This window comes from Chiloscyllium plagiosum, unplaced genomic scaffold (genome assembly GCF_004010195.1).
Source record: "Chiloscyllium plagiosum isolate BGI_BamShark_2017 unplaced genomic scaffold, ASM401019v2 scaf_57, whole genome shotgun sequence".
Lineage (NCBI taxonomy): Eukaryota > Metazoa > Chordata > Chondrichthyes > Orectolobiformes > Hemiscylliidae > Chiloscyllium > Chiloscyllium plagiosum.
In genome coordinates, this window is record NW_025215373.1 from 117,488 (window position 1) to 142,332 (window position 24,845).

Sequence of the window (24,845 nt, forward strand, 5' to 3'; positions counted from 1 at the left end):
GGACTGCTTACTGGAATGAAGGAGCTGACTCATCATGACCAGCTAAACAGGCCGGGCTTTTGTTCATTAGGGTTTAGGTGAATGAGGGATGATGTTAGTGGAACATGCAAGATCCTGAGGGGGGATGATGAAAGGGTAGGGGTTGAGAAGATGTCTCCATGAGTGAGAGAGTCTCAGACGAGAGGACATTGTTATAGAATGTGGGGACATTCCTTTAAAATTGAGATGGGAAGGAATTTCTCCTCCCAGAGGGTAGTGAGTGTCTGTGATTCTCTATCTCTGAAGAGTTGTGGAACGAGGAGGCAGACAGACATTGATAGGTTGACCACCACACAGTGGGGCGGAGAGGGGGTGTGGAGGCCTGAGGCTGGTCATGATCTTGTTGAATGGCTGGGCAAGCTAGAGGGGCTGAATGGCCTACTCCTGCTATTCCTTACGCTTTAGGACATTCTCATTTTAACCAAACCTTCGGTTCTATTTGAACATTGGAGTGGCTATTGAGACATGCAGTTGAGAGATGGAAGGGCCAATGACGGCAGGTCAGGGCAGGGTCAGAGGTCACATGCAGTTGGTGTTGGCGCATGTCCTGTGTATTGGTGTGGGCTGGGGCTGGGTGGGGGGAGAGTGAGGGTTTCTTGCTGTTGGATGCCCTTGGCTCTGTGCCCGGTGGAGTGACCTTTGTCTGTTTGTCTGTCTGTCTGCTGTTAGGCTCTGTGTGCTGCGGTGGTTACCAGTGACCTGGAGGAGACCATGTCCCTGGTGTTCTGTGGGGCCGATGTGAGCTGTTTCTCTGGGGACCCTGACCTCCCATCTCCAGTTGACCTGGCCCAGCAAGCAGGCCAGGCTCTCCAGGTGGAATTCCTCAATCGGAACAAAAACGCAGGTGAGTCTACTATCCCCACCAGCACCTCCCTCACAATCCCATTGGGTACGCAGTCCATTCAGCCCATCCCAGGCTGCTCCACCATTCTCCGCCAGGGTCGGAATCCATCTTATTGCTGTTTTCCCATGCCATCCCTTGATGCCATCAGTGCCCAGCGAGGTGTGAATTTCCGTCCTGAGCTTACTCAGTGACTGGGATCTCCCAGCTAGAGAGCTCCAAAACGTCACCAGCTTCCTTGTGAAGAGATTCCTCTTTCTCCCAGTCCCAGGTCACCCTTATCCTGACACTCTGCACCCTGATCTTCCCTGCATCCACTCTACTGAGCCACAGAAACGTAGAAAACAGGAGTAGGCCATTCAGCCCTTCGAACCTGCTCCACCATTCCAGATGATCACGGCTGATCCTCCAACCCAGTCCCCTGTTCCTGCTTCCTCCCCCATACCCTTTGATCCCTGTATCCCCTGAGAACTCGATCTAACTCCTGGCCTTAACCACTTCCTGTGGCAGAGAATTACGCAGGCTCCAGAGGAGGAACTGCTTCTCCCAGAGAGTAGGGAATCTACGGAATTCTCTGCCCCAGGAAGCAACAGAGGCAGCTTCATTAAATATATTCAGGACCCAGTTGGATGGGTTTCTGCCTGGTTGGGGAATGAAGGGTGATGGGGATAATGCAGGGAGGAGGGGCTGAGATGATGGACAGATCAGCCATGGCCTTAGTGAATGGCGGAACAGGCTCGACGGGCCAAATAGCCTACTCCTGCTTCTATTCCGCTGAAACACAGGAAACGGCCATTTGGCCCATCGAGTCTAGCACTCAGGACCGAGATGAGGGGAAATACTTTTACTCAGAGGGTGATGAACATTTGGGATTCTCGATCCCAGGGGCTCAGTCTTTCAGAACATTGAGGTAGAGGTTGATACATTTTTGATGATCGGTGGGGTAAAGGGTTAGATTCACAGACACTATTACTCTCTGGGTGAAGACATCCCTCCTCATCTCAGCCCTAAATGGCCTACCCCATATCCCCTTAGAGCAAGTAAGCTTCAGTATCCTAAAGCCCTGTAAGAATTCTGTATGTTTCTGTGAGATTGCCCTAATCCTCTTAACCATCAGAGAATTAAGACCCAGGGCCCTCTCCCTCTCCTCACTGGGCAGTCATCCCCTATCGCCAGGGTCACTCTGCTGACCCTCTGCTGTGAAATGGGGAGACTGAAAGTTGCCTTGTTCCCAGAGACTGCTCCCTCATTAGAGAGGGAGAGGGAGAGACAGGGAGAGAGGGAGGGGGGAGAGGGAGAGTGGGAGAGAGAAAGGGGGAGACGGAGGGAGAGAGACGGACGGAGGGAGAGAGAGAGAGAGCCATCTATCTGATGGAGATTTAACCTGAGGGTCAGCACACCTCTGGCGAGGGGAGAGGGTGAGCAGGTGGGACTCTCTGTAATCTCGGCCGGTGCGGTTTTACAGGGAGAAGGCTTCCCCCTGGGTAGGGGGTGACGATCTGGAACCTGGAGGTCACAGGCTCAGGGTACGGGGTGGATCATTTTGGACTGAGATGGGAAAGATTCCAGTGATCATGTTGAATGGGGGAGCAGGATCGAAGGACTGAACGGCCTACTGCTGTTCCTAATTTGTACGTTTGTTTATGTTCAGAGGGAGTTGGGTGGGGGGGCCTGGCGATCTCAGGCTGAAAAGACAGCGAGAGGTGGAAACCACTGTCCCATTTAAAAGCGAAACACCCGACAGTACCCCAGGCTGCGGGGCTTGGGGGGGTGTAACTGACAGTGGGCGAGTGGGGCCCATCATGGAAATAATGTTCCTCAGCTGCTCAGACACAATGGGCTGAACGGCCTCCTCCTGCTGCTCGTTTCTGTGTTTCTTGGGGCTGGTGGTTTGTGACTGGGCCTGTTGATGTGATCTGTAATACTCGACCTCAAGGGGGCGTTGGAAGAGGCTTCAGTCAGAACCTTCGAAAGGGGATTGGGTAAGGGTTTTTGGAGAAGACTTTGTGGGGGGCTGTGGGGAGAAGGTCGGGGGTTGTGTGGGGTGTGGGGGTGGAGTATTGGACAGCTCATTCACAGAGCCGGCGCTGCACGATGGGCTGTGTAGCAGTTGTTGTTGTAAACAGTTTGCCTATTGGTTTCCTGACTTTTATACACCAGCAGCTGGCACTATCCCTGAGGTGCTGTGGTGGCTACAAGAGCAGGCCAGAGGCTGGGAATCCTGCAGCAAATAACTCACCTTTAGACTCCCCAAAGCCTGTCCACCATCTACAAGGCCCAAGTCAGGAGTGTGATGGAATGCTCCCCTCTTGCCCTGGATAGGGGCAGCTCCAACTACACTCATAAAGCTTGACACCATCCAGGACAAAGCAGCCCCCACTTGATTGGCACCACATCCACAAACTTCCCCCACCGTCGCTCAGTAGCTGCAGTGTGTACCATCTATAAGGTGCCCTGCAGGAACTCACCAAAGATCCTCAGGCAGCACCTTCCAAACCCACCTTCCATCTAGAAGGACAAGGGGCAGCAGATACATGGGAACACCACCCCCCTGCAAGTTCCCTTCCAAGCAACTCCCCATCCTGACTTGGAAAAATATCGCCGTTCCTTCAGTGTCACTGGGTCACAATCTTGGAATTCCCTCCCTCAGGGCATTGTGGGTCTACCCACAGCACACGGACTGCAGTCCACCTTCTCAAGAGGTAACTAAGGCCCTACCAGTGCCACCCACGTCTCACAAGGGAACTGAGAAGAAGGTCACAAGTCTGGCTCTTACTGGGAGGCCTTTGGTAATTCTGGTTTGTGAACATGTTTTAACGTCATCTTTGAGAGATGTACCAGTTCCTGAGGCAGGATCCTCACCAGATCCTCTGGTTGGTCAGTCCCCTTCCTAAATCTGTAGTGAACCACTCCCACCCCCATCCTATGTCTCTCACAATCTGGCCTATGGGTTGACCGACAAATTGGTCTTGTACCCCCCAACCTCCCATCAGATCTCCCTGAAAGCCCTACGTGTCTAAAGGTTCGAGGAGTATCCTAGCAACCTCATGATGCGGTGGTACAGGAGCCATTGACCAAACACGGCTGTGGGACTCTGTCTCATCTGAAAGTCACGTGACACCAAATTGAGGCTTCCTCTTGAGTGGCTCACTATCCCCAGAAGACCCAGACTTCCCTCCCTCCCTGCCTCGGTTCTGTATCCTGGTCAATATTTGTCCCTCGATCACTGAACCCAATGATTTTCACATTGCTGTTTTTGGGATCTTGCTGTGCGCCACTTGCCTGGTTGTGTTTCCTGCCCTTCTCAAAGTGGGATATTAACGGCAGCTCCCTGCTCTGGGTTTGTTACGTTGCAGAGACTCCGCGTTTAGAGTTGGGATATTTCGATAGGCAGTATTACGTAGCCCCTCCATCCATCACACACAACGGCTACCTCTACAAGACAGCATCCATGGGTAAACCAATCACAGAGAAGAAATCCAGAGAAGGTAAGTCACCTGATTCACTCTGAGCTTTGTCCTTTACAAGGGTCAATGATGGAGAGATGTCCTCTTTAACAGAATCCTCTATGGAGAGATCCTCCCTTTGACAGGGATCCCCAATGGAGAGGCTTCCCCTTTAACAGGAATCCCAGTTGAGAGGTTCCCCCTTTAATAGGGATCCCGAATGGAGAAATTCCCCCTTTGAGAGATCCCCAATGGAAAGAGATTTCCCCCTTTGATAGATCCCTGAATTAAGAGATTCCCCTTTGACAGGGATCCCAAATGGAGAGATTTCCCCCTTTAGACAGATCCCCAAATTGAGAAATTCCCCTTTAACAGGAATCCCAGTCGAGAGATTCCCCCTTTTAACTGGGATCCCTAATGGGGAGATTCCCCTTTAACAGGGATCCCGAGTGGAGAGATTTCACCTTTAACAGGGATCGCTAGTGGATAGATTCCCCTTTAACAGGGATCCCGAGTGGAGAGATTCCCCCTTTAACAGGGATCCCTAATGGAGAGATTCCCCTTTAACAGGGATCCCTAATGGAGAGATTCCCCTTTAACAGGGATCCCGAGTGGATAGATTCCCCCTTTAACAGGGATCCCTAATGGAGAGATTCCCCCTTTAACAGGGATCCCGAGTGGATAGATTCCCCCTTTAACAGGGATCCCGAGTGGAGAGATTCCCCTTTAACAGGGATCCCGAGTGGAGAGATTCCCCCTTTAACAGGGATCCGAGTGGAGAGATTCCCCCTTTAACCGGGATCCCTAATGGAGAGATTCCCCTTTAACAGGGATCGCTAATGGAGAGTTTCGCCTTTTAACAGGGATCCCGAGTGGAGAGATTCCCCTTTAACAGGAATCCCTAGTGGATAGATTCCACCTTTAACAGGGATCCCGAGTGGTGAGATTCCCCTTTAACAGGGATACCGAGTGGAGAGATTCCCCTTTAACAGGGATCCCGAGTGGATAGATTCCCCCTTTAACAGGGATCCCGAGTGGAGTGATTTCCCCTTTAACAGGGATCCCGAGTGGAGAGATTCCCCTTTAACAGGGATCCCTAATGGAGAGATTCCCCCTTTGTCAGGAATCCCTAATGGAGAGATTCCCCTTTAACCGGGATCCCTAATGGAGAGATTCCCCTTTAACCGGGATCCCTAATGGAGAGATTTCCCTTTAACAGGGATCGCTAATGGAGAGTTTCGCCTTTTAACAGGGATCCCGAGTGGAGAGATTCCCCTTTAACAGGGATCCCTAATGGAGAGTTTCGCCTTTTAACAGGGATCCCGAGTGGAGAGATTCCCCTTTAACAGGAATCCCGAGTGGAGAGATTCCCCCTTTAACAGGGATCCCGAGTGGAGAGATTCCCCCTTTGTCAGGAATCCCTAATGGATAGATTCCCCCTTTAACAGGGATCCCTAATGGAGAGATTTCCCCTTTAACAGGGATCCCGAGAGGAGAGATTCCCCCTTTAACAGGGATCCCGAGTGGAGGGATTCCCGCTTTAACAGGGATCCCGAGTGGAGGGTTTCCCCCTTTAACAGGAATCCCGAGTGGAGAGATTCCCCCTTTAACAGGGATCCCTAATGGAGAGTTTCCCCCTTTAACAGGGATCCCGAGTGGAGAGATTCCCCCTTTAACAGGGATCCCGAGTGGATAGATTCCCCCTTTAACAGGGATCCCGAGTGGAGAGATTCCCCTTTAACAGGGATCCTGAGTGGAGGGATTCCCCTTTTACAGGGATCCCTAATGGAGAGTTTCGCCTTTTAACAGGGATCCCGAGTGGAGAGATTCCCCTTTAACAGGGATCCCGAGTGGAGAGATTCCCCTTTAACAGGGATCCCGAGTGGAGAGATTCCCCTTTAACAGGGATCCCGAGTGGAGAGATTCCCCTTTAACAGGGATCCCGAGTGGAGAGATTCCCCTTTAACAGGGATCCCGAGTGGAGAGATTCCCCTTTAACAGGGATCCCGAGTGGAGAGATTCCCCTTTAACAGGGATCCCGAGTGGAGAGATTCCCCTTTAACAGGGATCCCGAGTGGAGAGATTCCCCTTTAACAGGGATCCCGAGTGGAGAGATTCCCCTTTAACAGGGATCCCGAGTGGAGAGATTCCCCTTTAACAGGGATCCCGAGTGGAGAGATTCCCCTTTAACAGGGATCCCGAGTGGAGAGATTCCCCTTTAACAGGGATCCCGAGTGGAGAGATTCCCCTTTAACAGGGATCCCGAGTGGAGAGATTCCCCTTTAACCGGGATCCCTAATGGAGAGATTCCCCTTTAACAGGGATCCCGAGTGGAGAGATTCCCCCTTTAACAGGGATCCCGAGTGGAGAGATTCCCCTTTAACAGGGATCCTGAGTGGAGGGATTCCCCTTTTACAGGAATCCCGAGTGGAGAGATTCCCCTTTTACAGGAATCCCGAGTGGAGAGATTCCCCCTTTAACAGGGATCCCGAGTGGAGAGATTCCCCTTTAACAGGGACCCCTAATGGAGAGATTCCCCTTTTACAGGAATCCCGAGTGGAGGGATTCCCCTTTAACAGGGATCCCGAGTGGAGAGATTCCCCTTTAACAGGGATCCCGAGTGGAGGGATTCCCCTTTTACAGGAATCCCGAGTGGAGAGATTCCCCTTTAACAGGACTCCCGAGTGGAGAGATTCCCCTTTAACAGGGATCCCGAGTGGAGGGATTCCCCCTTTAACAGGAATCCCGAGTGGAGAGATTCCCCTTTAACAGGACTCCCGAGTGGAGAGATTCCCTTTAACAGGAATCCCGAGTGGAGAGATTCCCCCTTTAACAGGGATCCCGAGTGGAGGGATTCCCCTTTTACAGGAATCCCGAGTGGAGAGATTCCCTTTGACAGGGATCCCGAGTGGAGAGATTCCCCTTTAACAGGAATCCCGAGTGGAGAGATTCCCCTTTAACAGGGATCCCTAATGGAGAGATTCTCCCTTTGTCAGATCCCCATTGGAGAGATTCCTTCTTTAACAGGGATCCCCAAATGGACAGACTCTCCCTTTCAAATGGGGCCCTTGGTAGTGAGACCCCCTTGTTTGAGGAACGCTCGATAGTGACATTCCTGTTTGGAAAGGCTCGCTGCGAGCGAGTCTTGCTCTGGGATCGGAGCCAGGATGCTGTCTGTCCACATTGGATCCGATCTGTTTGATGGGCTCACCGTTCGCGACGTCGTTCATGTGTAACCCCCCTCCAGACTTGCAGCTGACTCTGTTTCTGTTGATGTTGTGGTAGAGTTCAGCAAGCGATGGTGTGTCCTGGATAACGGGTTACTGAGTTACTACGAGAGTGACAGGAACTCCACGCCCAATGGGACCATTGAGATGCGGGACGTTGTGTGTCTCAGTATCAATAGTCCAGCGGCACACGGGTAGGTGCTGAACAAACTCTGCGTCACTCTGTCGGCTGGCAGGTTACACCCTGTGGGTGCTGAATTGTACAAACCATCAAACATTGTCATTTTCAGTTTGGAATGTTTGGGAAATTGTCTGATTGCTGCTCAGGACAAATCAATTCACACCGGGCTTCACCAGGAGCAGAAACGATCTCCATTTACCAAACTTTTAGCAAATGGCAGTGAAAAGCTGATGTCTAATCTTCCACCACGCAACTTGAACTCTGACCCCTTTCGAACCGTGAATACAGACCGACACATTCACAGTTAAAAACTCAAAAACCACACAACACCAGGTTATAGTCCAACAGGTTTAATTGGAAGCACACTAGCTTTCGGAGCGACGCTCCTTCATCAGGTGATAGTGGGGGGCTCGATCATAACACAGAATTTATAGCAAAAATTTACAGTGTGATGTAACTGATATTATACATTGAAGAATTGATTGTATGTTAAGCCTTTTATCTGTTAGAATACAGTGATAGTTTCACTTCTTTCATGTGTAAATCACAAAACCCTTTTTTTTTTAAAAAATGGGGTTAGCTGTTAACAATGGTGATAGCTAGACAATATGTTGAAAAGACAATTGAGCCCTCCACTACCACCTGATGAAGGAGCGTCGCTCCGAAAGCTAGTGTGCTTCCAGTTAAACCTGTTGGACTATAACTTGGTGTTGTGTGATTTTTAACTTTGTACACCCCAGTCCAACACCGGCGCCTCCAAATCATGACAGTTAAAAACAATCACAAGACAGACAGTTTGACCCAGATATAATGGGTGGGAAAAAGAAAATAGACTGGGATTGATTTCCTGCAGATCAAAAGATCCAACTTCAAAGGTGATTGAAATCATCTCACACGATGTGGGTGCCACTGGTTGGGCCAGTGTTTATTGCCCATCCCTAATTACCCACAGGGCAGTTAAGAGTCAGCCACATTGCTGTGGGTCTGGAGACACATGTAGGCCAGACCAGGTAAGGATGGCTGATTCCTTCCCATTGGTGAACTAGATGGGTTTTAAAAGAGCTGCCAGTGGTTTCATGATCCTCGTAACTCTAGACTTTTATTGAATTCAAATTCTACCCTTTACTGTGGCGGGCTTCAAACCCAGAACGTGACCTGGGTCTCGAGATTAACAGTCCAGTGATAATACCATTAGGCTATCATATCCTCTGACCATAAAGTATTTAACTTCCTACCATCTCGAAAGTACTCTGATCTAGCGTTTATCAGGCCACGATGGATAACCTTTACTTGCTCAGATTGACCTCTGTCTGCCACAGTTTAGCCCACTCAGAAAAACCCTTGGACAATGTGCGTGTGTCTGGAGTACACTTGCCAACCGGAGAGAATGGCATTGTATCACAGAGGTGCTCCCCGCTGTGTGTGAGAGGGAGGAGCGATGTGGAGTTATCTGTGTCGGGCTGGGGCAGGCAAGGTCAGAACTCAGACGACACCAGGTTATAGTTCGACAGGTTTATCGGAACTGACTTCACCTGAGGAAGGAGCAGTGCTCTGAAAGCTTGTGATTTCAAATAAACCTGTTGGACTATGACCTGATATTGTGTGACCTCTGACCTTGAGTGTTAGGAGGGCTAACAGGAGAGTTATTCTGGATCTTGTTGGCTGATCTCTGTGTGCTTTGTTGCTCAGGTCAGCGAGCCTTCAATTTTCGCTCAGGGGTTAAACGTTCCCTCACCAAATGTTTCCAATTTTCTTCCCTCGCCTTCAGGTTCGAACACACATTTGAGGTGTTCACAGATTCTGAACGTCTGTTCATGTTCGGGACAGACAACGCACAGTCCAACAAAGCCTGGGTCAAATCCATTGCCAAGGTAACGCACCGTCGGAACGGTGGGGGGGTCCAAAAGCTGAATTTGGGCAGCGCCTTTCAGATTGAGCCAAGTCCCCTCCCAGCCCATGAAGTGCTGTCTGTGATGTAGCTGATGTTACAACGCAGGAAATGTCACTTACTGCACAGCAAGATCCCACAAACAGCAACCCGACCCGATGATTGGTTTTTTAAAATTTGTGTGTGATGTTGATTAAAGACCATGGCACTCGTGAGGCCTTACCAACAGACAGCATTCCCCAGCACTCCAGCAGCCTCTCAGTACAGCACTGCAGCATGGACCATGGATACACATAGACACATGGGGACTCACTCTCTCACACACACACACACACAGTCTCTCTCTCATACAGAGTCTACACACTCACTCATACACACGGAGTCTCTGTCTCACACACTCACTCATGTACATTCTCATACATAAGCACACACACTCTCTCACTCATACGTAAACTCACTCATACACACAAACACAGTCTCTCTCTTTCATACAGAGTCTTTCGCACACACACACACACACTCATGTCTTACACTCACTCATGTACACACTCATACACAAGCGCACACAGAGTCTCTCTCACTCATACATAAACTCTCTCACACACACACAGTCTCTCTATCTCTCTCACACACACACACACATACGTGTGCTTGCATGTATACACGCACTCTCACATGTCTGTGCACACATGTTCATCCTTACAGGTACAGGCATTCCTCAGGCGGTACCATGGAGCACATGGACTCGGTTCCATGTGAGCAGCTGGCCCCTTGTGGCTGCTCGTTGCTGTGTGGTCGTGTGTGCCCCTTGTTGGAGATGCAGGTATTTTCCAGGTGGGGTTAGTGAACAGCAACCCCTGACCTGGATTCTCCATCTTTAAACGCTCCTGTTGGGGATTCTGGACCCCACTGTCGTTTTCCTGATTTAAGAGTGACTGTCTCCTCTTCTGTTCTCTCTGCAGTCCTTCCTCCCGGCTGGGATTGACCTCCTGAACCACGAGTTTGAGCGGATCGGGCGTTTACAATACAAGGACGGTCTGAATCTGGAGCAGGTGAAGGTGGGCTGGTTTGCGCTGGTGAGCTCCACGCTCTACGTCTGGTTCCAGGATTCCGACAAAGAGGAGGCCATTAACCTGAGGAAGCTACAGGAGTTGTGTAAGGCGGTATCTTCCATCTTCACCCTGTGTTCATCCCTTCCAATCCTTCCAAGTCCATTCCCAGCCCCTGTTCCTCCCAAACCCTTCCCTGGCTCTTATAGTTCTTAGAGCTAAAGGATCACAGGTTATGGGGAGAGAGCAGGGCCAGGGGCTTGAGCTGGATGAGAATGGTGGAGCAGGCCCGAAGGGCTGAATGGTCTACCCCTGTTATTTTTGATGTTCCTCTGTCTCCTGTTGTGTTGCTCACTCCTGGTCATCTTGCGCTTGTGTGCAGTGAGCAATTTGGCAGAGTCGGGGAAGGACATTGTTCACCAGAACCTCAGGATTTCTCAATTCACGTTCCACCCACCACACAGTCCCCCTTAACACGTCATTTCATTCCCGAGACCTGGGGTTGGGGGGGGGTAGCAGGGAATCAGGATGGGTCATGGGATGTTGGCCCTTATTTCAAGGGGGTTGGAGTTTAAGAGTAGGGAGGTCTTACTGCAACTGTACAAGGTGCTGGGGAGGTCACTGATGGAGCACTGTGAGCTGTTCCCATCCCTTATTTAAGGAAAGATATCATTTCATTGGAGGTAGTTGAGAGAAGGTTCACTAGGATGGTCCCTGGGATGGGGAGGGATTGTTTTCTGAACAAAGGTTAAACAGGTTGGGACACTACTCCCTGGAGTTTAGAAGAATGAGAGGGGATCTCATTGAAACATCCAGGATTCTTAAGGGGCTTGAGTGGGTCAATGCTGTGAGGATGTTTCCCCTCATGGGAGGGTCTAGGACCAGAGGGCACAGTCTCAGAATAAAGGGGCACCAATTTCAGACTGAGATGGGGAGGAATTTCTCCTGAGGTTTGAGAGTCTTTGGAACTCCTCGTCACAGAGAGCTGTGTGGGCAGAGTCCTTGTGGATATTTAAGGCTGAGAGAGATTTTACATCATTCGGGGAATGAAGGGATACAGGGAAAGGGCAGGAAAGTGGATGTGAGGAATGTGGGATCAGCCATGATCCTATTGAATGGGGGAGCTAGCTCGAGGGGCTGAATGGCCTGCTCCTGTTCCTCTTCCTGATGGTCTTTCTCATCCCAATATTCCAAAGGTCATAAATACAAAACAAAAACCGTTTTTCCCTGTTACTGAGGTTACTATTAAAATACCCAAACACAATTATTAACAAAGGAAACTTTAATAAAGATGCAGTAATTGCTTAACGTACACAATTAGTAATAAAGCTTATCTCTGTATATAACTGCAATACACACATGTGCACACCATACGCACCTGTACACACGTACACGTACACACACGCACCACGTACACGCACATACGTACACAGCAGACCCACACACATACATGGACATGCCCTTGTGTACTTACATAAACAAATACACACACACACACACACACACACACTACGTGCGGGCATACATGCACATTCTCACGTGGATGTGTGTACTTACACAGACACAGGAAACAGTAACAGATTTGACTTGAGTAATTGACTTTCTCAGAGTTTGCCAGTGGGTCATTCTGAAGCAAAAGGACAATGTGTAGTATGTGCTGGAATCTCATGGTCTGGCAGGGTTGGTCAAATCACTCATCAGACAAGATTATAGGTTAGAAAACGTAGAAATATAGAAAATAAGAGCAGGCCATTCAGCCCTTTGTGATCATGGCTGATCATCCAGCTCAGTCCCCTGTTCACTCTTTCTCCCCCACATCCTTTCATCCCTTTCGCTCGAAGAACTGGATCATTCTTGAAAACTTTCAGTATTTTTGCCTCACCGGCTTTGTGTGGTAGTAAATTCTGCAGTGGCAGGGTCAGGCAGAGTGGGTAAAAGGGACATTGTGCTCGACAAATCCACTGGGATTGGTAAAGGATGTAACCAGCAGTGATGGTAAGGGGAGCCAAAGGATGTGGTTCACTGGGACTTTGAGAAGGTCCCTCAGGAGAGATGAGAGTCCATGGCATTGGCTGCTGTGGCCTAAAGTGAATAGAGAACTGGTCATGATTTGGAGACGCTGGTGTTGGACTGGGGTGTACAAAGTTATAAATCTCACAACACCAGGTTATAGTCCAACAGGTTTAATTGGAAGCACACTAGCTTTCGGAGCGACGCTCCTTCATCAGGTGGTTGTAGAGAATAAGATAGTAAGAGACAGATTTAAAGCAAAAGTTTACAGTGTGATGTAACTGAAATTATATATTGAAAAAGACCAGGAGTGATTCCGGGTAAACCTGTTGGACGATAACCTGGTGTGGTGTGATTTATAACCTGGGAGAACGGCTGGCAGACAGGAAACAAAGCCTGGGATTATCCAGGTCTCCCACCCAGTGGCAGCCAGTGGCAAGTGGAGGAGCCCAGGGCTCATTGCGAGGTTACCAGCTCTCCCAATATATATTCATGATTCACCACTGCACCCTGGTGTTCCAGTAGTTCCCCAATGGTCTGGGCGTGGGAATACAGGAAATATCTTCTGCATGGCAAGATCCCACAAACAATAAGGTGACGAGGGGTCCGAGAGCCTGTTTCAGTGATGGATGGGCCCTGAGGACACGGAGGGGAAACACACCCCAGTTCTTCCTCCGAGAGGCATGCTGTGGGATCTTGCCATGCCAGCTGAGGGGGCGGGCAGCGTGTCAGTCTGATGACAGCTGTTTTTGGTGATGTAACCTGACCGGACAAAGTGGGAGGGGCTCATCAATGATGTTGTTGTTGTTACAGCGGAGCAGCCTGACCACGATGTCCTGGTGCTGGTGGAGAAGAGACGGTAAGACCCAAGGAAGGAGGCCACTCTGCCCACAGGCCTGCACTGCTATCCCATACAATTGTGGCCTCAGCTCCATCCTCCTGTCTGCCAATGCCACCCCCTCCTCCCATGATCCTTAATTAATTTTGGTACTCCCTCAGTACTGACCCTCCGACAGTGTGGCACTCCCTCAGCACTGACCCTCCGACAGTGCGGCTCTCCCTCAGCACTGACCCTCCGACACTGCGGGCGGCGTTCCCTCAGCACTGACTCTCCGACAGTGCGGCGATCCCTCAGCACTTACCCTCCGACAGTGCGGCACTCCCTCAGCACTGACCATCCGGCAGTGCCAACTCCCTCAGCACTGACCCTCCGACAGTGCGGCACTCCCTCAGCACTTACCCTCCAACAGTGCAGCACTCCCTCAGCACTGTCCTTCCGGCAGTGCCCACTCCCTCAGCACTGACCCTCCAACAGTGCCCACTCCCTCAGCACTGCCCCTCCGAAATTGCCCACTCCCTCAGCACTGACCTTCCGGCAGTGTGGCGCTCCAGTGCGGCACTCCCTCAGCACTGACCCTCCGACAGTGCGGCACTCCCTCAGCACTGACCCTCTGACAGTGCGGCACACCCTCAGCACTGACCCTCCGACAGTGCGGTGTTCTGTGTGAGTGTGATTTTTGTGGTAGGTGGGATTTGAAGCTGGAACCTGGTTAGTGCCGAGAGATGTGATGTGGTGAGCGGAGACGATAATAAGGTGTTGACGCCGTTATGTCACAGTGCCTCCCCTCCTCTTTCCCCCCCCCGCAGGACCCTGTACATTCAGGCAGAGAGGAAGCTGGACTTTATCGGCTGGAACAGTTTGATCCAGCGAGCCGCGGCCAGTGCGGGCAACACTCTGTCTGAGCAGCAACTCACCGATGAGGACATCCCTGTCATTGTCGACCGATGCATTGCCTACGTCACCCAGTACGGTGAGTCACCTCTGCCCCCGCGCACCATGCTGGGTCAGCTCCGCCATCTTGGGTTGGTGGGTGGTGGGGATCATGTGACCTCTCAGTGTTTGTCCTCGTACGTGGTCCCAGCACCTGTTCCCAGGGAACGAGGAGATCTGGTGGTGCGATGGGGATTTTGGAAACAGTTGCACGTGAGAGGTAGTTGGCCTCTCGAGCCTGCTCCAGTGTTCATTTGTGAGATGGTTGAGCTTTCACTTCAACACCATCTTCTCCCATTGTCCCTCAATCTGTTTAACTGGAACACCACCCCAAGCAAGTTTCCCCCCCAAGCCGCTCATCATCTTGACTTGGAAATATATCCTTCAGTGTCGCTGGGTCAAAATCCTGCAGTTCCCTCCCAAAGGCAGCTCACCCCAACCTTCTCAAGGGGCAACTAGGGACGGGCAATAAATACTGGGCACCTACATCCACAAATGAATAAAGAATAATGTTGAGAAATGCCTCGCGGTATACTCGCTGGACTGTTAATCCAGAGACCCAGGGAATGCTCTGGGGACCCAGGTTCAAATCCTGGCACAGCAGATGGTAGAATTTGAATTCAATGAAAATAACGTGGAAGTAAGAGTCAGATATTTTAGGGATATTTACGCGACTCTTGGATTGGCACATGGGTGATAGTAAAATAAAGGGTATGTAGGTTCGTCTGATCCCAGAGTAGGACTCGGATTTCACCAGTTTCCTCATTTCCCCTCCCCCCAGCCTGTCTCAGTCAAATCCATCAAATTCAGCACCGCCTTCCTAACCTGCAATCGTCTTCCCGACCTCTCCACCCCCCACCCCAGCCTGACGTATCACCCTCACCTTGACCTCTTTCCACCTATCACATTTCCGACGCCCCTCCCCCAAGTCCCTCCTCCCTATCTTTTATCTTAGCCTGCTGGACCAACTTTCCTCATTCCTGAAGAAGGGCTAATGCCCGAAACGTCGATTCTCCTGTTCCCTAGATGCTGCCTGACCTGCTGCGCTTTTCCAGCAACACATTTCCATCTCTGATCTCCGGCATCTGCAGACCTCACTTTCTCCTCCCAGAGTAGGATCAAGGTTGGCACAACATCGAGGGCTGAAGGGCGAGTGAGGTTCTAATGATAACCATTGTTGGGAAAAGCCCACCCAGTTTACTTTAGAGAGGGAAACTGCCATCCTTACCCAGTCTGACCTACATGTGACTCCAGACCCACAGCAATGGGGTTGACTCTTCAACTGCCCTCTGGGTAATTCGGGATAGGCAATAAATGCAGGACCATCCAGTGACGCTATTGTCCAATGAGTGAAGAACTAGTTCACGTCTCACTGAGGCTGAACCTGGTTCCTCCAATTTCCTGATAACCTTTCACCCCCTTCCCAGATGATCAAGTCGCTTCCGAGCTCTGCTTGAAAAAAACATTCTAGGCCTTTGCTCCCAACATCCTTTCAGGAAGAGCTTTCCGAAGACTCACGACCCTCCGTGAGAACGGTTCTCCCTTCATTGCTGTCTTAGATCGGAGACCACCTCATTTTTAAACCCATCGAAGACAGAGATGAGGAGGACCGTCCTCTTTCAGGGGGGAGTGAATCTGTGGGTCTCCTTGCTACACAGGGCTGTAGGGGCTGGGTCATTACGCAGACTCAAGGCTGAGAGACCGAGGTTGTGAATCAGGAAGGGGCATTGATGGTCATGGGTGGGGAGGGGGAAGGCAGGAAGGTGGAGCTGAGGATTATCAGATCGGCCACAATCTCCTGGAATGGGGGAGCAGACTCGATGGGCTGAATGGCCTCCTTCTGCTCCCATGTCTTTAAAATCATGGGCCTACCTGGGGGGTTGACAGATGGAGGTAAGGGGGGCAATGCTGGAGGGTTAATTGAATATTTTGCATCTATGTTTACCAATGGGGCAGGCCATGTTAACAGGGGAGGAGGGGGAGTTAGTGGGTAAAGAAGTGGGATTGGATAATATAGAATCTAGGAGCAGGAGTAGGCCATTCAGCCCTTCAGACCTGCTCCACCATCCCATATGATCATGGCTGATTATCCGACTCCGTCCCCTCTTCCCGTTTTCTCTCCCATTCCTTTTGATCCCTTTATCCCCAAGAACTCTATCTAACCCCATCTTGAAAACATTCAATGTTTTGGCCTCAAACGTTGTCTGTGATAGAGAACTCCCCAGGCTTCGCACTCACTGGGCGAAGACATTCCTCCCCATCTCGGTCTTACCCTGTATCCTCATCCTGTCCCAGTCACCAGGAATATCCTTCCTGTGTTTGCCCTGCCTGCTGTGGCTGGGACGTTCCAGGTATTTGGTGTGATGGTGGCTGAGGCCCTGTCGTCGTAATCCCTGATTTGCTGTCCCGCAGGTTTGACCTCCGAGGGGATTTACAGGAAGAGTGGACAGAAGTCGAAGACCACCAGCCTGCTGGAGATGTTCTTGAAGGACGCTCGCAGCGTGCGGCTGAGGGAAGGGGAGCATCAGGTCGATGATGTCTCCAACACTCTGAAACGGTTATTCAGGGAGAGTATCGGAGAGAGCGTTTTCACCGACCAGATCTACCAGGACTGGCTGCACGCTTCGAGTATGTGAGGAATCTAGCTGCCCTTTCTGAAGCGTACACGGTCGCTCTCTCCTGAAGCTGCCAAGCTTTAAACTGCTCCGGAAGGACAGTCATTGGACCCGAGATATTAAACGCTGTTTTTCTCTCTCTCCTGCTAGCAGACCTGCTGAGTTTCTCCAGCACTTGGTGTTTCAGTCCAAAACTCAGGGTTGGGGGGGTGGGGGGGGGCGGGGTTTGGCCAAGTTGCTGCGACAAAGAGAGGCTGTGATAGGATGTAACGCAGAGAGACACTGATCTAAAACCATCAGCTAACTGAGCTAAGGAAAGGTTCTTGGACAGCAGTGAGTAATGAAGATGCTGAATTGAATTGGCCTTATTGTCCCCATGTATTCACGTGAGAATAATTGAATCCCTATACTGTGAAAACAGGCCATTCGGCCCATTGATTCCATACCCACTAGCCCCCACCCAAAGGTCCAGCGCACCCTATCCCTGGAACCCTGCCTTTCCCATGGCCAATCCACTGAGCTCCACATCCCTGGCACTCTGGGCTAATTTCCCATGGCCAATCCACCCTAACCTGCACATCTTTGGACTGTGAGAGGAAATTGGAGCATTTGGGGGAAACCTACCCAGACACGGGGAGAATGTGCAAACTCCACACAGACAGTAGCCCGAGACTGGAATTGAACCCAGGTCCCTGGTGCTGTGAGGTAGCCGTGCTAGCCACCGTGCCACCCCAGATGAGTACAGTGAAAAGTTTACAAGTCACCACTTACACCAGCATCTTGGGTACGTGGGTATTGCTTCTTCAGTTTGTAACAATGTCACTGACACACTGCGCGTTCTTGGGTACAGGGTACCTTGGTACAATCCTTACGTACAGGATTGAGAAATGGATGCAGGTCCATTTGTGATGTTGAATTGAGGGATTGGTTGAGGTTTGGGCTTGGCCAGTGGGGATTGACATCCAGCAGCAGGAGGTAGGGGGGAGGGGGTGGAGTGGTCTGGTGAAAATGGGAGCCTCACACCCAGCCCCCATTGCATGCCAGGCCATTGAGCCCTCTTCGCAAATGGGACTAACCCCCCCCCCCCCCCCACCTCCTAAAGGCCGCGTCAGTGCGAGGAACTCCAGTGTCATGGCCGCCCAGACGACTCATGAGTAATCCCGCTCCTTCTCGAAGGAAGGGCGGGTAGGGTACCAACGCAGCAATGAAACTGTCGCAGTCGTTCTGTAAACCCTTGGTTTTCCTGTATTTCTCAGTGATTCCTGAAGAGAAACAGAAGATCCTGCAATATCAGAAGCTGTTCATGTGTCTACCCAAAGTCAACCGGGCCACGCTGAAAGCCTTGATCAACCACCTGTACTGGTAAGACCATGGTTCCCACTCACTCAACCCTGCACCAGCACCTCCTGCACCCCAAAGGGGTCACCCGCATCTGGGCTGAGAGTCCTGACATCCATTAGGGTGGTGAGACCCCAGAACCCCGGGGAAAACCTTGATTGGTTGGCTCTCTGATCGATTATTATAATCACACAATGACGCAAGATGCAGACATTTCAAGTGCTTGCAGTTTCAGCCACTAATGCTTTAAGCAGTCTGGACGACTGACACTTTTCTTGGTGGATTTGTGAAAGGAATTTTGTTTTAAGAATACGGAGAGTTATGGATTTTATTTTAAAGCTTATTTTTAATTTTTTTTAAACACGTTCTTTTGTCACTTGACCCATGTTCTAATCTGACCACAGCAGATGGTGGAATTTAGATTTGATAAAAATCCAGAATTAAGGCTCTACTGATGACGTGTAACCACTGTCAATTGTTGTTAAGAACCCATCTAATGCCCTCTGAGGAAGGAATTCTACCATCTTTACCCAGTCTGACCTCCATGTGACTCCAGACCCACAGTAAATGTGGGTGACACTTAACTGCCCCCTGAAGTAGCAGGGTGAGGCACTCAGTTCGAGGGCAGTTAGGGCTGGGGTGATGGATGCTGGCCTTACTCCATATCCCATGGAGGAATACAGAGAAAAGGGCTTTCCTTTCTCTCTTTGAGAGTGTGTCAGGGGCCAGTTTACACCCACCCAGCCTCAACGCATCACCCCATTTAAAAGGTGGCATCGCTGGCAGTGAGGCACTCCCGTGCTGGACCATTCCCCCTCCCTTGTGATTCCAGGCTGTCAGTGCCACCCCTTGAGCTCTGGGCAGTTGGTTGTGCCTCAGGTTCTCATCCTTTGCCAGCTGCAGAGTCGTCACGATTCTACATAGAACAGTACAGGCCCTTCGGCCCTCGATGTTAACGTAGAACATTCCAGCACAGTACAGGCCCTTCGGCCCTCAATGTTAACATAGAACATTCCAGCACAGTACAGGCCCTTCGGCCCTCGATGTTGCACCGACCTGTGGAAACAATCTGAAGCCCATCTAACCTGCGCTATTCGATTTTCATCCATATGTTTGTTCAATAACCATTTAAATGCCCTTAAAGTTGGTGAGTCTACTACAGTTGGAGGCAGGGCATTCCACGCCCTTACTACTCTGAGAAAACAACCCACCTCTCTCCTGTATCTATCACCCCTCAATTTAAAGCTATGACCCCTCGAGCTGGCCATCACCATCCAAGGAAAAAGGCTCTCCCTGTCCATCCTATCTAACCCTCTGATTATCTTGTATGTCTGTGTTAAGGCGCCTCTTAACCTCCTTCTCTCTAACGAATTCTTGAAGAGACCTGCAGAGCTGTGCAGTGGGGAAGGAGTGTCCATGGTGGTTGGAGTGTTGACGTGTGGCGGTTAATGATTTGTTTGTTTTTTGGGCCTCCCCCAGTGTCCAGAGGCTGTCAGACAAGAACCAAATGACAGTGCACAACCTGGCCATTGTGTTTGGGCCAACACTGTTCCAGATGGATGGACAGGACAACAAGGCTGGCCGTGTGGTGGAGGATCTCATTAATCACTTCATTGACCTCTTCAACGTAAGTTGCCCCCGGGGGAAAACCGAAGGGGTCAGTTAGCTCTGTTGGCTGGATAGTGATGCAGTGTGGCGCTGACAGCGTAAGTTCAGTAGCTGCACCAGACCCTCCTCCTTAACCTTTCCCATTGCCTGATGCATGGTGACCGTCACCAGTTAAACCACCGTCGGTCTCGTGTCTCGTGATTTATTGCCTTGTGCACCGTGAAACATCTTGTGGACAAGCAGATCATAGCAAACAAGGATGTACAGATCAAAAAGATTTAGACAGAGGTATACAATTATATTGCACAGGGTGTGTCTTTGGTGAGAGCAACGTTAGCAAGATCAGCATTACTTGAAGCTAAAGAGTCGATTCATCAGTCGAATAATCGGGAAGAAGCTGTTCCTGAACCTGCTGGTGTTCTGCCAGACCGAAGAGGTTGTCGGAGATTATCAGAGTGTGATAAGTCTTTGATGATGTTGGCAGCCTTTCCAAGGCAATGAGAGGTGTAGACTGAGTCCACGTATGGAAAGTTGGCTCCCATGATGGTCTGGGCTACGCACTTCACCTTCTGTAGTTTCTTACAGTCTGTGGCACAGCAGTTGCCGTACCAGGCCGTTATGCACCCAGACAGTATGCTCTCAATGGTGCATCTGTAGATGTTGGTGAGGGTCCATACAGACATGCTGAATTTCCTGTGCCGCCTGAGGGAGAAGAGGTGTTGTTGTGCTTTCTTGACCATCTCCCTCTGTCTCATGAGGGAGCAGCCCCACCGCCCCTTAGGACTGTGGCAAGTTAACTTTTATACCTCAGATAAAACCCTTCCTCCGATACTGTCTGCTGTCACCACCTCTTCACATCCCCATTACACACCTCACTCCCCCCAGTCCCTGACCCCTCATCTGCCTATGTTTAGGACACGGGGCAAAACATTAAGTTCTTCATTGCCAAGGGGGTCAAGGGTTACGAGGTAAAAGCAGGAAAATGGGGTTGAAAAACCTATCAGCCATGATTGAATGGCGGAGCAGACTGGATGGGCTGAATGGCCTAATTTCTGCTCCTATATCTTATGGGGTATTGTCTTATTTATGAAGGACAATCATAGACTGAGAATTAGGGCCAGACTGTTCAGGAGAGATGTTAGAAAGCAATTCTACACACGAAGGGTGGGAGAGGTTTGGAACTCTGTCCCACAAACCATAGAGAATGCTGGATCAGTTGATAATTTTAAATCTGAGACAGATACATTTTTTTTGTTAAGCAAAGATATTAAGGGACATGGGCCAAAGGCAGGGATGTGGAGTTAGGCCACAGGTCAGCCATGATCCCATTGAATGGTGGTACAGGCTCAAGGGGCTGAATGGCCTCCTGCTGCTCCTACGTTCCTATTACACACTCGCCAATAACAGGAAATGAGTGGCCATTCAGCCCAAAGATAATGGCCCACATGAGTTGTCTTAGTGTGAAATGAGGGTGTAGTGTGGGATAATGATGACTCTTAACCCAATATAAAGGGTGACTGTGGACTGTCCGATGGGGAGAGGGTGAGCAGGTTGGGCCTAAACTCGTTGGAGTTTAGGAGATTGAGAGGTGACCTCATAGAAACACACCCGACTCTTCGGGGACTTGACAGGGGGAGATGTGGAGAGGTTGCTTCCCCCTGTGGGGACCCAGAATAAAGAGTTTCCCATTTAAGACAGGGATGAGGAGGAATTTCCTCTCTCCGCGGGGAGTGAATCTGGGGAATCCTTTACCACGGAGGGCTGTCGAGGCTGGGTCACTGAGGATATTCAAGGCTCAGAGAGAGAGAGATTGTTAATCGGGAAGGGAATCGAGGGAATAGGCAGGAAAATGGTGTTCGCCATGATCTCAGCGAATGGGGGAACAGACTCAATGGGCTGAATGGCCTCATGTTATTGGGGTGAGCAGGAATACACAAAACAAATTTTTGAAAAGTCACAAAAGTAATGAGGAAACCTCCCTACGGAGTCTGTTGGGTTTAGGGATACACTGCGCTGGATGCCTGGTGGATTTGGGAATACTCCGTTCTGGGAGTCTGATGGGTTTGGGAATACAGTGTGGTGGGAGTCTCTCGGAGATATTTAACATCCAGCTTCGAAGAGATGGAGTGTGGGTCTCAGAGTAATAATTTAAACTTGAATATGGGCAGCTACATGATCTGAAGTAAGTTGGGATTCTAAGCTAGAGAGAGTGTGAGTGAGTGAGCAGTCCGCATTGAAGGGGATCTCTGCACATACTTGGGTAAGTGTACTCTTACTGTGAAGAAACATTGTGAAGAGAAGACCTGCCATTGGTGATTTAACCAACAGACATTAAATAAAACTTCCAACTTCAGGAAGGATGTAAATACATTGGGAAGCAGCTCCGAGCAGGTTTACGGGATTGCTACCATGGTGAGTGGGTTGTTTTCTGAGGAATGGTGATACAGACTGGATTTGTTGCCCCTGGCGTAAGGGGCTGACTGGATTGAGACGTGTAAGGTCCTGAGTGGAAGCAGGTTCCCTCAAGGAATCTCCGAGAGCATTAGGCGGTGATTAGTAAAGGAACAGGGAGCAGGTGCTCACTCAGAGAGCTACCACAGACACAATGGCCTGAATGACCTCCTGCATTGTAATGATGCAGAACCTTAGAATCCCTACAGTGTGGAAACAGGCCCTTTGGCCCAACAAGTCCATACTGACCCGCTGAAGCGCTACCCACCCAGACCCATTCCTCTACATTTACCCCTTCACCTAACACTACGGGCAATTTAGCCTGGCCAATTCACCTAACCTGAACATTTTTGGACTGTGGGAGGAAACCCACGCAGACACGGGGAGAATGTGCAAACTCCACCCAGACAGTTGCCCTGGAATCGAACCCGGGTCTCTGGTGCTAACCACTGAGCCACCGTGCCACTTTACACCTGTGACCTCTCTCTGTTTTGACTCCACAGGTGGATGAACAGCAGATTAAGAAGCAACTTGATGAAATTGTCAGCATCATTAAACTGAGGGATGCGTGCCTGGTCCAATCCAGCCAGGTAGGCCGGGTTATTCCTTATAGCCCTGGTTACCAACAAGAGCTACAAACCTGAGATCCCCACCATCCCCTCCCAAAATCTCCAGCGTTCCCTGTGTGTCATTCCAGAGTTACTGATGGTCAGTCTCGGAGCCTTGTGGAAGACAATGCACTCTGAGACGCGCTGCGGCCCTGCGCTCAGCAATACTGACCAGTTCCGTTTGCAACACAAGCCCCAAACAGACCTCAATACCACGGCCCCAAAGCTCCCCACACAAACCAGAAACCGGTGTACCGCACGCCAAAACTGCCGCTGTTGGAAATCAGAAACAAATAGAGAAATTGTTAGAAAAACTCAGCAGGGTCTGGCAGCTTCCATGGAGAGAGAAAGCAGGATTAACGTTTCGGGTCCAGTGACCCTCCTTCCGAACTACAAACTGCAAATCAGTTTGTTAGATGTTAAAAAGACTGCTTGGATCTAAAGGCCTCGAAAAGCCCTAAAAAGGACTTGTACCTTGTACGGTTCTGTTTAGTCTGACAGCTGGTATGTGACAGACCTTTAATACTGTCCTCATTATATCCTGGCAACTGACCTCATGGGGGGGTTATGGATCAGATCAGCCCAGCCCCCCCCCTCAGAATATTTTGGGAAGGTAAAGTAGACTCTAACCTTGTTTTAAAGGGTGATGTGATGTGGTGTGTTCCAGAAAGGGTGCGACTTGATGTTAAACGAAACACGACGGTTAAAATACAAACAAAAGGAGGAATTTAGAATAGCTTAACTCCATCGGAAAACTTAACCGAGTACTGGATCCGGTACCTATTACTACCCGAGTACTGACTCCAGTACCTATTACTAACCGAGTACTGGCTCCAGTACCTATTACTAAGTAATTTGCTGTGATACAGTAACATCCCATAAACACACCCCTTTGACAAAAAGGCAGTTTCAGAAAGCGATTCTCCAATCCAGGAGGAAAACAAACATCATGAGCAGATTCTGGGAGAGTCGCAGCGAGGAGACCCTCTGTTGAGACACAAAGACCTCAAATCTAAACCTACAAATTTAAAGAAAGTCAGAAACGCTGGTGTGGGGAGAGCTGGCCGGACCCAGGCTGCTTCTGCTGTTCCAACTTCTCAAAAGTAACCCCAAGGCCTCCCAAATTGTTGACCTTCTCCGAGACAGCTCGGAGCCCCTGGCCTTTCAACCTACTTTCCAAAACAAACCCAGCACAGAGTAACCTCACAGAGTGACAGCATCATCATCGGGTAAAGGTCTTAGTCTCTGTCTTACTGGGGTCACTTGCAGTATGACAGTCTGAGGGAAGGCTGCCTCAGTATACCTCAGGATTGGCCCGGACACCCAAATACCTGCTTCGGCAAAAATATACTCAGATACAGGAACAGGACCAAACATCTATTGAATCCTGCAGTTGCTACTTTACCTATCTCCTGTTGTTATGTTACGGGAGCAAATCCAAGTCCCAACTCATTGGGTATGAATACTCTATCAAAGACTGATCACAAAGGCAAGACTGACCAGGAATTACCATGCTGAGGTAAAGATGCTGTGTCCCAGGGGATCACAGGGGATACTCTCTCATTACAGCGAGAGAGAGAGAGATTGGTGGAGGTTTAACGTGAGGGTGACAGTGCCTCAAGTGAGGGGAGAGATTGAGAAGGAGAGTCCTTCCTGGTAACCTCAGCTGATGCAGGAATCGAACCCACGCTGTTGGCATTGCTTTAGCTCAGTTGGCTGGTCAGCTGGTTTATGAGGCAGTGTGATGCTAACAGTGTGGGTTCAATTCCCCGC

At 50.2% G+C, this 24,845-nt stretch overlaps 1 protein-coding gene across 1 annotated transcript in view; it reads left to right on the plus strand.

Moving 5' to 3' along the window:
• Positions 1 to 24,845, plus strand: part of LOC122548321 (arf-GAP with Rho-GAP domain, ANK repeat and PH domain-containing protein 1-like) — a 121,892-nt gene that overhangs the window by 86,560 nt on the left and 10,487 nt on the right. Inside the window, exons 14-24 of the mRNA XM_043686853.1 lie at positions 709 to 883; positions 4,237 to 4,368; positions 7,612 to 7,747; positions 9,503 to 9,605; positions 10,585 to 10,777; positions 13,495 to 13,540; positions 14,329 to 14,492; positions 16,865 to 17,080; positions 18,324 to 18,429; positions 19,885 to 20,032; positions 22,968 to 23,054. Coding sequence (XP_043542788.1) covers positions 709 to 883; positions 4,237 to 4,368; positions 7,612 to 7,747; positions 9,503 to 9,605; positions 10,585 to 10,777; positions 13,495 to 13,540; positions 14,329 to 14,492; positions 16,865 to 17,080; positions 18,324 to 18,429; positions 19,885 to 20,032; positions 22,968 to 23,054 — 1,506 coding nt within the window. The remainder of the gene's footprint in view (positions 1 to 708; positions 884 to 4,236; positions 4,369 to 7,611; positions 7,748 to 9,502; positions 9,606 to 10,584; positions 10,778 to 13,494; positions 13,541 to 14,328; positions 14,493 to 16,864; positions 17,081 to 18,323; positions 18,430 to 19,884; positions 20,033 to 22,967; positions 23,055 to 24,845) is intronic.